The sequence below is a fragment of the Notechis scutatus genome, chromosome 1 (assembly GCF_049901735.1).
Source record: "Notechis scutatus isolate UNSWTSFEM ecotype Mainland chromosome 1, rNotScu1.2, whole genome shotgun sequence".
NCBI lineage: Eukaryota > Metazoa > Chordata > Lepidosauria > Squamata > Elapidae > Notechis > Notechis scutatus.
This window is the reverse complement of record NC_142009.1, coordinates 88,755,736-88,769,113: the sequence shown is the minus strand read 5'-3', so window position 1 is coordinate 88,769,113 and position 13,378 is coordinate 88,755,736. Positions and strand designations below refer to the sequence as shown.

Genomic DNA, 13,378 nt, shown 5'->3' with positions numbered 1-13,378 from the left:
ACCTCCCCTGCAAAGCTGCTTTCCCTTTTAAATATAACACACCAAAAGATCAACTATCTCATTAGCAGCCATGGACTACTGAAGTAACATCACTGAAACTTTAGTGATAAGAAGGATAGAAATAAAACTAGAAGATGGGTGGGAAGGTGGGTGAGAACTTTTCAACATCAATGTAGCATGCAAGGTTTCTGATCTGATTTCCCAGTTGTCACAAGCTCCTTTATATATTCTTTCTTTAAAAAATACAACCTTATGTAATAGATGCATTCTCATTAGTTTGTTATGGTTTTAAAATAATAGGTTGAGATATTTTTGGTTTGGGAGGAAAAAAGAAAAGGGTTAAGATTTTTGAGGTTTCACACTGAATTCTTGACTTCTGGTCTGGGATGGAAGTTTCTAGGGGTCCCTGGTGAATAATTTTGTTGCAGTTTTTGTTATGCAAAAAGAAAGAATGAGTGGATATAAGTAAGTTCACAAAATTACTTATTTTGGAAATACTATATAAGTTGTTTTCCCCCCCTGATTTTAATAATAAAAGCAACTGATGAGTTTCAAACGGGCTTCCATTTTGTTTTGTTTATCTATAAAAGCTTTTAAACCAAAATATACTTATTTTATAGGAATGGAACATGCCATTATTGAATTAATTGTTATGGAGACTTAAACATAACTAAGATTAATTCTGAAAATTTTGAAACTGTGCTTTAAAGTTTTTATAAATGTTCTTACATGTAAATGGGCAGTCTTCTTCTTTATATGGATGGGAGCCAATAGGCATTGTTACACACACACACACACAAACAAGATTTCCTTGGCATGATATTCTCACAAAAGTGAAAACTTTAATTGTGTTAAAAAGGAAGGAAATGAGTCATTGTCCAAATTTTCATATGCCGTAGTTCAATATTTATTTGAGTAAACTTCCTTTTATCTAGAGATAAAAGGACAACACAGAAAATATTCAAAATGCCTGTATTTCTAACAGGTTGTAGCCACCGGAGTATGTAAAAATTCAATGCTCAGTTCTGTATTAAAATATTAAATATGTGATTTTGTTAATAGGATTGTTGAATCATTGAATGCAATGAACTTCTTAAGATTAAAAAACAGCTGTATTAACTATAGCAATTTCAGATCTTAAATCAATGTTATTGTTTGTGTTTATTTTCTTTACATTTATAGTCTTGTCTCCATAATCATAGATGTTAGTTAAGTAATACAATACATACATTTTTAAAAGATGCAGTTCTAGTAGTACTGGAATTTGATGAGTGGAAAAGTTGATTAGCACCATGGTTTGTGGACTTAAGACCACAGCTTATTTCTAAAAAGTTTAAGAAGATCTTGTTACACTCAACAGATTACACTCAACAGATTTATTTATTTCTTATATTTTTATCCCACCCTTAATTAATTCGTGAGTAACTCAAGGCAGCAAACAGAGATAATATTCCTTCCTGTTCTGAGAGAGAGTAGTTGGCCCAAAGTCAACCCATCCAGCTTACATTCCTACAGTAGAACTAAAACACTCCTGGTTTCTGGGCCAGCACATTAACCACTATACCAAATTGTTTGTCTGTCCATCCCACCATGATTACAAGGGGTTTCAGCTTTTTCTTTTTTAAAATGGTTTTAAATTTAAATAAATTTTTGGTGGGCTTCAACTGATTTTGGGATTTTGTTGTTTTGTCCGTGTTAGTTGCTTAGAGGCATAATACGGGAATAGGCAGAATACACATTTTTAAATAAATAAATTTATTGGGCTGCTAGGCCTACAGGAAAGCAGAAAAGGTTGAGAACATACTGTACAATGAGAAGTCTGCTAACACAACATTTGATTCCAGTTTTTCCAGACACTTGAGGAGTTCTAAAATTGGGAAAGTTACCTTTTCTATAATGTAAATGAAGATAAATCAAAGGTTCCAACATTTATTTAAGTGAACCAATAAAACCGCTAGTGATATTTTTTTTAACATCTTCTAAAATGTTTAAATGATGTGACATAACCTTAGTTTTTAAGACAGTAAAAAAGAAGAGTGCCTAGAAAATAGTGTATACATCTGGCCTGTCATGTTTCCTCTCGTGTTTTGGAAAGTGAGTCATATTGCATCCAAATTAAATGTTTATTTTCCTTAACTTTGCCTGGATAAGAATAAGAATGCCTTCTGTCTGACAAAATCTGTGTTGATAGCCTGTATTTATGAAAAGGGATTGACAAAAGCAAATATAGCAAAATGAGCTAGCAAAATACAGTAGCAATTTAACAAGCATTGGCTTACTCAAAATATGGTTGTCTTCATTCCCATAATATGTGAAGCTCATTAAAGTCACTTTCTGTATATCAAACTGAAGTGCAAAAAAAGATGGTGTACAGTGAAGTAATTAATAAAGACACTTCTTTAGTACTGTATTTTCATCTTTAAACATTGCTGAGCATGTGCCAACAAATACAAAATAAAGTCTTTTGATGAGATTTGTTTTGTAACTTACTTTAAAATTCTAATGATACAAATTCAAGGAAACGGCGCAAAACTGATATTATTTCCAAAAGAAGCAGGGTGATTAGGTTTGATCTTTTGAGAGGAATATAGAAGCAAGCCAGATACTGTATTGGGTTGATCATCATCTCTGATGCAAGATCATATATAGAGAAATCCATAATTGAATTACATGGTAAAAAACACAGTATACTCAAAATAAATGATACTCATTGATTCATTCTGACATCATTACTCTTTTAGTAGTTGCCCCAAAGAGTAGGTGGGGAAAATAGAGAAAGAAAATAGATGAATAACCTATTCTGTGGCTGAAGATGGACTTGTCTTTCCTTTAGGATTGTCCATTTCCGACATAGCTATTCTAAAGTGAGGAAGGAGGTTGAAACTTTTGTTTTTATCTAGCTACTTTGGGCTCATCATTTCCTAGATGTGGGAAGATCTGGTGAGGGGATACACATTATAATCATCATTAAGTTGCTAATGAATTTAACATACTGGTCACAAAATTCATTTCTTTCTAAGGTAATTGTTATAGCTTCCAGTGATTGGATTCTTTAACTTTCTGGAGTTGTGGAGTGTTTCAATCTAAGGAAGCTGGTTATTAGATCTTCAAGTTTAGATAAGACAACTATTGGTAGCTGGATCCATTTTGATGAGAATCCTGGGACAAAAATGGTTGTGAATTGTACCAAGCTTTTCAAACTTTTAAGCCTGTAATAAGATACAGCTTAAGAAAGTATTTTCAGTGAAAACAAAGTGACATATTTGGGGCATTGTATTGTTTCTTTCTTTTGAAAAGCTAGAGAGTATATAGGTATCTTTTATGGAACCGTACATTTGAAGGGAAATGCTTAATCTTCTACTGACTCAAGGAATATTCAAGGATAGGAGAATGGCTCTTAAAGTCCAGTATTAAAAAAGAAAAAATAGAAAAGAATCATATCGGGGAAAATTTTGAGCAAGGAAATTATTTTTCTGTTTCATGTTTAATGCATGGGATTAATTTTAAGTGCTAAATATTTAAGCCAGAAAGATTATGTTGCAGAAGTTATATATAAAAAAGAAAATTTGACGTAGTGCTAAGGTGCTGGCCTAGAAACCAGACGACTCTGAATTCTAGTCCTGCCTTAGGCATGAAAGTCAGCTGAGTGCCTTTGGGCCAGTCACACCTTCTCAACCCAACTCATCTCACAGGGTGGTGGTTGTGGGGAAAATATGAAGAGGAAGGAGCATTTTCTATGTTTGCCACCTTGAGTTACTTTTCAAATAATAAAGGCGAAATAAAAAGTAAGTAAGTAAATTAAAAAAATCACTCCTTGCTCCCAAATCACTATAGAGATTTTGGCAAGCACCTACTATATGTGTGGAACTATTGATTTACTAAACATACCCATGGAAAACAATGTTTTTCAAAGAATAACTGTTTCAAAGAATAACTGTTTTCTACTCTAACCCTGTTTCATATTTGTGTTGTAAGATACATTAGCATCTGATGTTTTCTGCACTTCATAGTATTTATTTGGAAACAATTCAGAAGCATCTATTAATTATTGTTAAGACTGCTAGGGGTTTGACTGCAGCCTCTGAATTGGACAATATTGCCTTGATCTTGTGCCTGTTTTACTGGTTGTTCATTTGCTTCTGAAGATGTTTTGGGAGTTTTATAAAGCTAAATGATTTGGGATTATAATGCCTATCTCAAGGAATATGTTTCTCTCTGTGACCCTGCTTTAGATTCTTCAGACCAGGTATGCTCCCCCCATTGAAATAAGATATGTAGATACTAGAGACATACAGAGTTTTAGGTAAAATAAGCAGGCATTGATGGATTATTTTCAGGTTGTGTTTTTTGTTGTTTTTATGATTACATGTTGCCCAGGATAGTCAAGAGATAAAAGCTAGTTCATTCATGTCTTTCTCTTGTGAAATTTATAGTCTTTTTAATTAAAATACTAAATTTAATATACATAACATTGTAGAGCAGGGGTCCCCAACCACCGGTCCGCGGACCGGTCCCGGTCCGTGGAACAAGTCCTACCGGGCCGCTGGCTTGCTGGCGCCGCCATCTTTTTGATGAAAAAGTGCTTCCGGTGAGCTTTTCTGGGTAGAAAGCTCACCGGGCACGTTTCATCAAAAAGATGGCGGCGCCCAGCTGATGCTGGCACCGGGCGCGGCGCCCAGCTGATGCCGGTACCGGGCCGCGGCGTAAAAAAGGTTGGGGATCACTGTTGTAGAGTAATTAAGATAGGTATAGGAAGGGAGTAGGAAGGAAGGAGCTATAAGCAACTGAAATAATAGTTCTTGTATTATTATTTAAATAACTGGATGAAGTTGGTAAAATTGGGATAATCTGCAATAGAATACATTTGAAATACAATTTTCCATGTATAGAAGTCAGCATGGGAACAATACTGAATTCTTATTGATTTTGAGACTGACTAATCATAAAAGGCTATTGGATACCAATATTATTGCAAATGGTTACAGATTTAATTTCCCTCTCATCTCCTGACTGAAGCTGCATGAAGGAAGGAAGAAAGTACTTTCCATATACACTGTTGTAACCATGCAACATTCACAGTGGAAAAAATACATTTTGTTCTATGTCTTACTTTCTTTTTCACATAGTTCTAGCTGATTTAACTTGGATAAGGGAGCTGTTTTGATTCCCCAAGTGGGGTTTAGTGGGGTTTTTCTTCTTTCTTTCTGAAAACACTTGAATACTTGAGATACAATAGTAGTCAACATGAGTTGAATAGAAAGAAAATGCAATGAACGGTCTGTTTCTAAGAGTAATTAAACCTTTGGACCTCTTTCCCAGTTTATGTTTTTCTACTGACTTGCATATGCTGTGGTTTCTAGACAGATGTAGCAATTGAAGGAAACTAATCTGTTTGTTAACTCATAAGTTATTAAAAATTGTATGGGATACAATAGAGTTTCTTCCTGCTCAGTTTCTTACTTATTCCAGGAAACTCTTACTTATGACTCAGTGCTGTTTTGGAAAGTTTCTCCTTCTATTGGCTCCTTTCAATGGCACTTGAATGGTAATCTTTGTCCAATCATATATTAGGCATATTATCTAAGTTTGAATTGAAAGAACTGTCCTGTTTGAGCAAGAATTGTTGCTTGATATAATTAATGATGGTGGTCATTGGAAAGAGCAACAGATAAGATACTATAGTGTATACATTTCTGCGACAGATTCATTTTATAATGGTTTTTGATACAGATAAACATACATAATCATATACGTACCACTGAAAATCACATTGTTTCAGTTAGTTGGCTTTATAAATCAGTAAATTAAAATTAAATAATAAAATAATCTTTATGTTGCTTGATATATAGTTTAATATTAAGTATAAAGGGAAATAAAGTTTCAGCTGTATGAGAAACAGATAGTTGCATGTCCAGAAAGGTTTTTCCTAGTTCCTTGTTCTCCTGTCTTATATTTTGAGATAGGGAGCTTTTGGGGATATGAGACAAATCCCTATTGAAATATTAAGAATCCTCTTATCTCACTAGAGATCCTTGTTTTCTTGATTGCAGGATATGCCATTGTGAAAAGATCTGGGAGAAATAATTTCAGAAGCAAATAAAATTTGAAATATTTAGTACTCTCCAACTTGATTTAATTACTTATTAGATCCCCCCCCCCCATCTTATCTCTAGAAGTTCAAGACAATATTTCCTTTTCCCATTTTCTTTGCACAGCAATAGAGAAAACAATCTGGACTACCATTACATGACAGCAATCCACTGGCTCATAGTGTGGCTACTGTAAATACAGGAACTAATGCTCCCATTTCATACTGCTTGCTTCCCAAGCAGTAAAACTACGAAGCATAATTTTATAATACAATGAAGTAAAATATGCTAAATTGTTGCACTTGGTTTAAAACAAGTTTTCATTAAATTACTTTAGATTTATTATTCCTTAAAAAAGTTCTAGGATTGTAGCTGTAGTAACTATTCCTATTTTCTGTAAGACTGATTAGTTTTCAGGAGAATACTTCTGCCAGTTCAGGAAATTAGAGCAGTGCCATATAAAGAGAGAGTGGTATAAAGAGAGAAATCATGCATACTTTCTTACACATTATTTGAATGTACTTAATTGTGAATTAGAGTGCTTCATGGTCTTTAGGATTAAAGATAGGGTGGAAGTTTTCTGCTTCAGAAAATAAATGGTACTTTTCATTTAGCAGTTAATCATAATTAGTAGTCTTCATTTCTTCAGAGTGGAATCTTTAATGTTAGATAATGGAATATAAGTAGACCTAATTTGCATGTTCAGGATTATGAAAATGATGCCTGCATCTTTTTGCCAAAATATGATTTTTTCTCTTTCTGCGTGTGTGGTAATTCCATGTGATAAAGCATATGTGCGAATAAGTTATTATTGATTGGAAACATAATAATATTTTTTTTGACAGAAAGTTGCCAGGATTTGCTATTGGTATGATTATGTCACAAGATTATGAGCACATTGTGTCCCTCAAATTGAGGCTCATTCAGACAATCTGTTTTAATGTTTAATGTTGTGTCCCTCAAAGAAAAACAAATGCTTTTTTGCCACTAAATTTAGCTCACTGTTACAATAAAAGAGTTTAATTTCAAAGTATTTCCATGACCATTTGAGCTCAATTTGGCACCTTCAGATAGGACTGCAATGCCCAGAAATCTGAGCCAATGCCTTGTGAGAGCTGTAATCCAAACATATCTGGAAGGTTCCAGTTTGTAAAGTTTAGTGTATGTGTCAACCTGTATAATCTGAAAAGTCCAAGATAGATTTGGACAATAACTTCGGTGTGCTGGCCATTAAGAAATGAATGAGGTATCAGGTTATATAGCACATTTCATTGCATAGATTGACAAAATGTCATTCATAATAGTCTTTGGGTGTATTGCTTTACATTCAGAATCAAGTAAATATTAACTATAGTTTAATTTGGATGAAAGACCACCTGTGAGATGTCTCTGAATACTCCCACTGTTTGGCACTTTAAAACTTTATCAGCTCAAAAGGTCTGAGAAAATGCAAGGCTTCGTGCTATTGGACTAAAAGAAAGTTTAGAAGTGAGAAGAATGGGCAGTATCAAAGTGTGGTGAAGAATGATATGTGGCAGTTATGTGTGTCTATACAAGTATTTCTTATTGCCATTTGTTCAGCCACAGTTTGAAGTTACAATGGCACTGAATGAAGCAAACTTAGAAGTAACATTCAAGATATAGCCATTGTAATACTTCCATGGTCACATGATCAAGTTCAGCCCACTCACATTTATGACTAGTATTGACTACAGGGATGCTTCAGCTCCTTCCACCTGCCTGTCTTTCCCCCCATGCCTGCCCTTTTGGATGCTCTGCATAGATGCATTTTCTATGGTGGTGGCCCAGGGCCCTCAGAAATCTCAGCCACCACCCACGCCTCTACTTCAATTCCAGTTCAACCAACTCTACTGCTGAGGACCTCTGCTTCAAGCCCTCACACATAGCCACTCCATGCCATAGCACAAAGCCCCAGCTGCCCCACAGTTCTGCAGGCACTGCTGTGCCCAGAGATAGATGATTAACCTTTAGCTTTCTCAACTTTCTAGAACAGAAGACTCCAAACTTGACAACTTTAAAACTAGTGGATTTCCACTCCCAGAATTCCTCAGCTAGCTAATTCTGGGAGTGGAAGTCCACAAGTCTTAAAAGTTGCTAAGTTGGAGACCCCTGTTCTAGAATAATTATACTAATATCATGGCATTTTAGCTAAGGTTTGTTGAAGAAGCCAAAAGGATTGGGGTTTACGTATAGCACCAAACAAGAAACTATGGTTTGTAAATGACAGAACTGGTTTTATAGGTATGCTATTCCAATGCTAGATAAATGATATGAGTGCTCAAATATGTATTTGGTAACTTAGGTAACCAGTATAGAATTGGTGAACTTTGTCACATAGCAATTAATCCTGTAGGGAATTTTAGGACTGGGTTTAATGGATCAATTGACAGCTAAGGTTTCGAGGTTACTGGATGGTTAATTAGAATATAAGGACTTAATGAAGTTTGTTACTATTTACTGAAACAAGTTACGCAAGATGCTTGACATCAAATCTTCCTTTTCATCTTCTTCTAATTCCTTACTAACAATATATTACTAATGATATACATTGATTGCTCTTCTATGATCAGAGCACTGAACTGATGGAACAACTCCATATATAAACTGGTTCAAGGCATATTGGTGTTTTAGAACACTTTTAAATTTAATATGAGGTATGGTTTCTATGTGTATTTTATAGATTAGCATCATCTGCCAATCGGTCCATTGTGGCTTAGACAACAAATTATGATTAATGAAATGATAGATAGGCATACTGTGTAAACATAACCACAGAATATAAGTAAACAAAGGTGTTTGACATTTGATTAAAATGATTCTAAGATACTCTTGTGTTTGTGATGTTTGTTCACATGTTGAAATGACTTCCATGGGTCATATATCAAACATTTTACTTCCACAATCCTATGCTCTTTCTAGTAGTAGTCAAGCTATCTTTTGGGTTTTTTGATTTTTTTTTTTAATGAAAAAGTGAAATTCTTTAATAATTGGATCCTGGAAAAAGAACTTTTGCCAGTTGAGCAATCCTATTAGTAAAGATTGCCATCTAAAGCAGAGAATCATGTTTAAAAATAATACTGAGTAATAATAAAAGGCATTGCTTAACTTATTAATATTTATTGCATTTTTATGCAAAAAGGATTCATGGAAATACCAAAAGTGAATATATGTGGGTGTGTTTATGTATTCATTATTATTTATTACTTTGCAATCATTACTTGATTAAGCTGTTTATGCCTCACTTTTATATCCTGCTGTTTGGGTTGAATTGCTGTCTGAACAATTTACAAAATAAAAACAAAACAAAATCTGTCTGCCTCAAAAGTTATAAGGTAAATTAGACTTTAAATAATTCTCCCCAAAGAAGGAAAATAAATCAGGGGAAGAGAAAAGAAAAGAGTACCTAGAGAATGAATTTAGCTTTGGGCTTCTCATGCATTAGGATTTTGTTGAATATATTGAAGCTTGGAATGGCCTAATTAGTTCCCCAAAGTTACTGTTGTGATGGGAGTTGGCAAGGAAAGGAATCAGTGCTCAGTTCTTCTTGTAAGGATCTACTGAAGCTCTCCACTGGGTGCAGAGGTGGGGTTTTCTTTTTTTGGCAGTGAGCTTCATTTCTAGCATTGCTGTTCCAGCCCAGAATCTTTCCTGCATAGGCTTTTCTTATAGCTGTCATCCAAAACCATAAGCAAAAGATGATTGTTTCATCTGGATGAAGAAATGTTTAAAGTAGAAAGTGCTATTGTTATTCAGATGTTATTACCATCAGATGTCAATGAAGCACAGCTGTCATTGTCCCTGTCTGCTCACTGATCCATTTAGAAGTGATGAGAGTTTAGAATTCAGCAGTATTATTACCTAAATGTTGGTTGTGGGTTCTCCACCCCTGTGCTAAAGAGCAGACTGCCTTCTCTTATAGTATGCTTCTTAATTGTTCATTAAGAGCATTATTTTCCATTTTGGATGGAAAATAGATGCCTGGTGTCCCCTAAACTTGAAATCATAAAATGTATGAGCTGGAAAGTACTATAAGTCATATAGTTTAATCATCTGCTGCAGGAATCCACTGAATCCACTTATTTTGGCCACACCATATGGGGGAATTCACCAGAGAAAGCAATTGTGTTGGGAAGACTTAGAGGTAAAAGGAAACCAGGCCATCAAAGAACATGATGGCTAAACACTATCAAATCAGACACCATAGAACAACTCAAAAAAGTAGTGTGTTGGTTCAGTTCCAAGGCACTAGAGACAAAATGGAGGCTGGAGGCTGATTGGAAAGATTGATTGATGCAGAGCCATCAAGCACATGGTTCTGGTGCAGCTGACTACATGGAGTTGAGAATGAGGGGTTTTTATGCCTTCTTTTGGGCTTTGCACTTGAGCTTCCTGTTCCTGTGCAAGAAAATGTAGGGGTCACGGCTGGCTCTATAGGTTGTCTGAGCTCCCAGATTTAGCTGAAGTTTGAACTGCTGAAATGATGCAATGAATGCTTGTGTTAGGCAATTCCTGTTGTGGCTGGAGGCTAATCCTACCTTTGTTGGATCTTGGGTGAGGGTATTTGCTTATGAATAGAGCTACCTAGATCTCAGTAAGCTCTTTATCCCTTAAGTGCTGACATCTGTGGGCTATTAAGAAAAGTGGGGGCTGCTTTCTCCCTCTAAAAAAGACATGTTTCTCAATTTCTCATCCAGGGAAATAATATACTGCTTTTTTAATATTTCTCAAAATAATTCATTCCTCTAAGAGAGGGGTGGGTGCTAACTTTCTACAAGTGCAAGATTGGAAGATCAGCCCTTAGAATTGCCAAGAATCGTACACAACTGAATGGATAACATAATCATCAACATCATGGCCATTTAAAAAACTGTTAGTGAGGGTGGATCTACTACTGATATATTTAACAGCTCTTGCTATCATTAAATTCTTCTTAATATTCAGGCCAAATTTCTTTTATTTTAATTTGAACCCACTAGTCTTTGACCTCCTTTCAGTTCCAACATAGGACAGATCAGCTCCTACCAGCACATTATGACCTTTTCGATATTTGTAGATAAATATCATATATTTTCTTAAACTTTTCTTATTGGATTATGGTTTCTGTCATTTGCAACACAATAATGTGATTGTGTTGGGGATGAACTAAACTGCTGCACACATTAAGGCACCAGTGTGGGAAGGATGGCTCTATAGGACAGGATCATCTCCATTCTACTGCTGTGAAATTCCCTGCCTAGAGGCATGCCTTAAAATCCCACCTGTTGTCTCTTAAATGGCATGTTGAGACAGTTCACATAAGCAATTGGATGTGCATAATGGTTCTCTGGTGATTTATGTTTGTTAGTTGATGTTTTTATGGTTTACTGATTTTTTTAAATGAGGTAATGTATAAAAATTAATGAATAATTTGGCCATTCAATTCTTCAGTTCTGCCTGGACAGCCTGGAGAGAGGGTTGATGCATATAGATTAGAGCAGTATAATCCCAAGGCAAGCAAATGGAAGCTTGTTATTCTGCAGCATTCTTGGTCTTGTGATTGAAAACCCACAGGCTAATTCCTGCTTTTATTTCTAAATTCCTTAAGCAATTAAAGGAAAGGGGAATTTTAAGAACTAGTTAAAAAGAATGTTGACTTTGTGTCTTAATATAATGGATAATGTCAGAATGAGTTTGATTTTCCAAGCACATTTTGAAATAAGCAATATTAATCTTAAACTTCTGTTTGATAAAAGTAAAAGAAGTGAACCAAAGCAAAGAAGAAACAGAAATCTAACAAATGATTTCAGTGTTTTGTTTCAGCAGAGACGGAAATCTAACTTTGATATCACATTTTTGGGATATCAATCCCAAAAATTAATCCTAAGAAGAGGTGAGATATCCAGATATTTCTAAATGTTATCCTCTATCTTTGTGGAAGATGTAATTAAGGGAATTATCTCTCTGGGAACAAATTAAGAGGACTTTCTGACTGCCTGTTAAGAGCTTCAGGGTTTAAAGCATTTTAGCCCAGTAAAACACAGGAATTTGATAGCTCTTTCTTAGTAATTAGTTTGTATGAGCTCTCCACAAATTATCAGTCTTCAGAATTTGCTTCTCTTGAAAAGATTAACAGTTTGTTTTTGAGAACTCTTAAGAAATTTTTTTGGTCAGGAGGTACAGAAAATCTGTTCTGTTTATGAACACTAGTTTACATTCTGATAGAGACATATATTATACTTGAATTATGAGAGTCATAGCTTGAAAATCATATTCTAAAATGTTGCCTCATGTCTCCATATTCACATGAACCTCTTTTTTTCCCCCTTGATATCTTTTCCTGGAAGAAATTTTTTGACTGGTATGCTATTGCATAAAACTGAGAATGATATTTAAATTTCTTAACTGTGTTATTTTCTAGATGAACACAAAGATGTACAAAAGAAAACCTTCACCAAGTGGATAAATACTCGTTTTTTGAAGGTAAGGATGGCTCACAAGGGCTATTTTTGAATCTATAGTCTTCCAGATGTATTGAACTTCTGTGTGAGAGCATCAGGTTGAAAAACACTAGCTTAAGTTATGTTCAGTAAAACATAGCGTCTTCCGTTATGTGTTGGATTAAAATATGTTCCAATTCTAGGTCCCCAGCAATATTTGTTTTGCTCTTTCCCTATTTCTCTCCTTGAAGGGCTTTGTATTTGCTGCAACCTAATTGTGCTAATCACCCTTTAAAATGGCAATTTTCTTTGCCACCGAGTTCCTTCTTTCCCTGCTCAGCTCCAGTTTGCAGGATTTGGTTAATGCATAACTTTTTGAAATACCTTTCATTCTAAAGGGCCCAGTAATAGACTGTGTACTTTATATGTTTCTTGAAAGCTGCCTGTGTTAGCAGAACCTTCTCCAGAGATTCTGACCTTTCTGGAAACAAATGTTTGATTCATTGTCTTTTAAAAGCCGTATACAGAAATTCTACTGTCCTTTTCAGAGCAGTATGGCATTGTCAGCAGTGTTGTTGCCAATGTCAGAAATGCAATTCCAAAGTAAATCTTTTGCTTTTTCCAGCAATGAACAAAGTTATTACATATCCAGTGATGTGAGTATGGGTGCTCAATATGACCTTTGGCCCAATGGAAGATCTCAGTTAAATGCAAGGTTCGGTAACTTGTATAGGATGTTCCTTTGGAGATTTGGCTGTATCTGTATGAATTGACCTTATTGACCTCCTCTGCTGCAGGGGTGTCAAACTCGATTTCATTGAGGGCCGCATCAGGGTTGTGTTTGTGTTTGAC

The 13,378-nt window shown here is 35.1% G+C and overlaps 1 protein-coding gene across 1 annotated transcript in view; it reads left to right on the top strand.

Annotated features, from left to right (window-relative positions):
- UTRN (utrophin) overlaps positions 1 to 13,378 on the top strand; it is a 359,787-nt gene that overhangs the window by 34,718 nt on the left and 311,691 nt on the right. Inside the window, exon 3 of the mRNA XM_026666216.2 lies at positions 12,508 to 12,569. Within this exon, the coding sequence (XP_026522001.2) occupies positions 12,508 to 12,569 (62 nt within the window). The remainder of the gene's footprint in view (positions 1 to 12,507; positions 12,570 to 13,378) is intronic.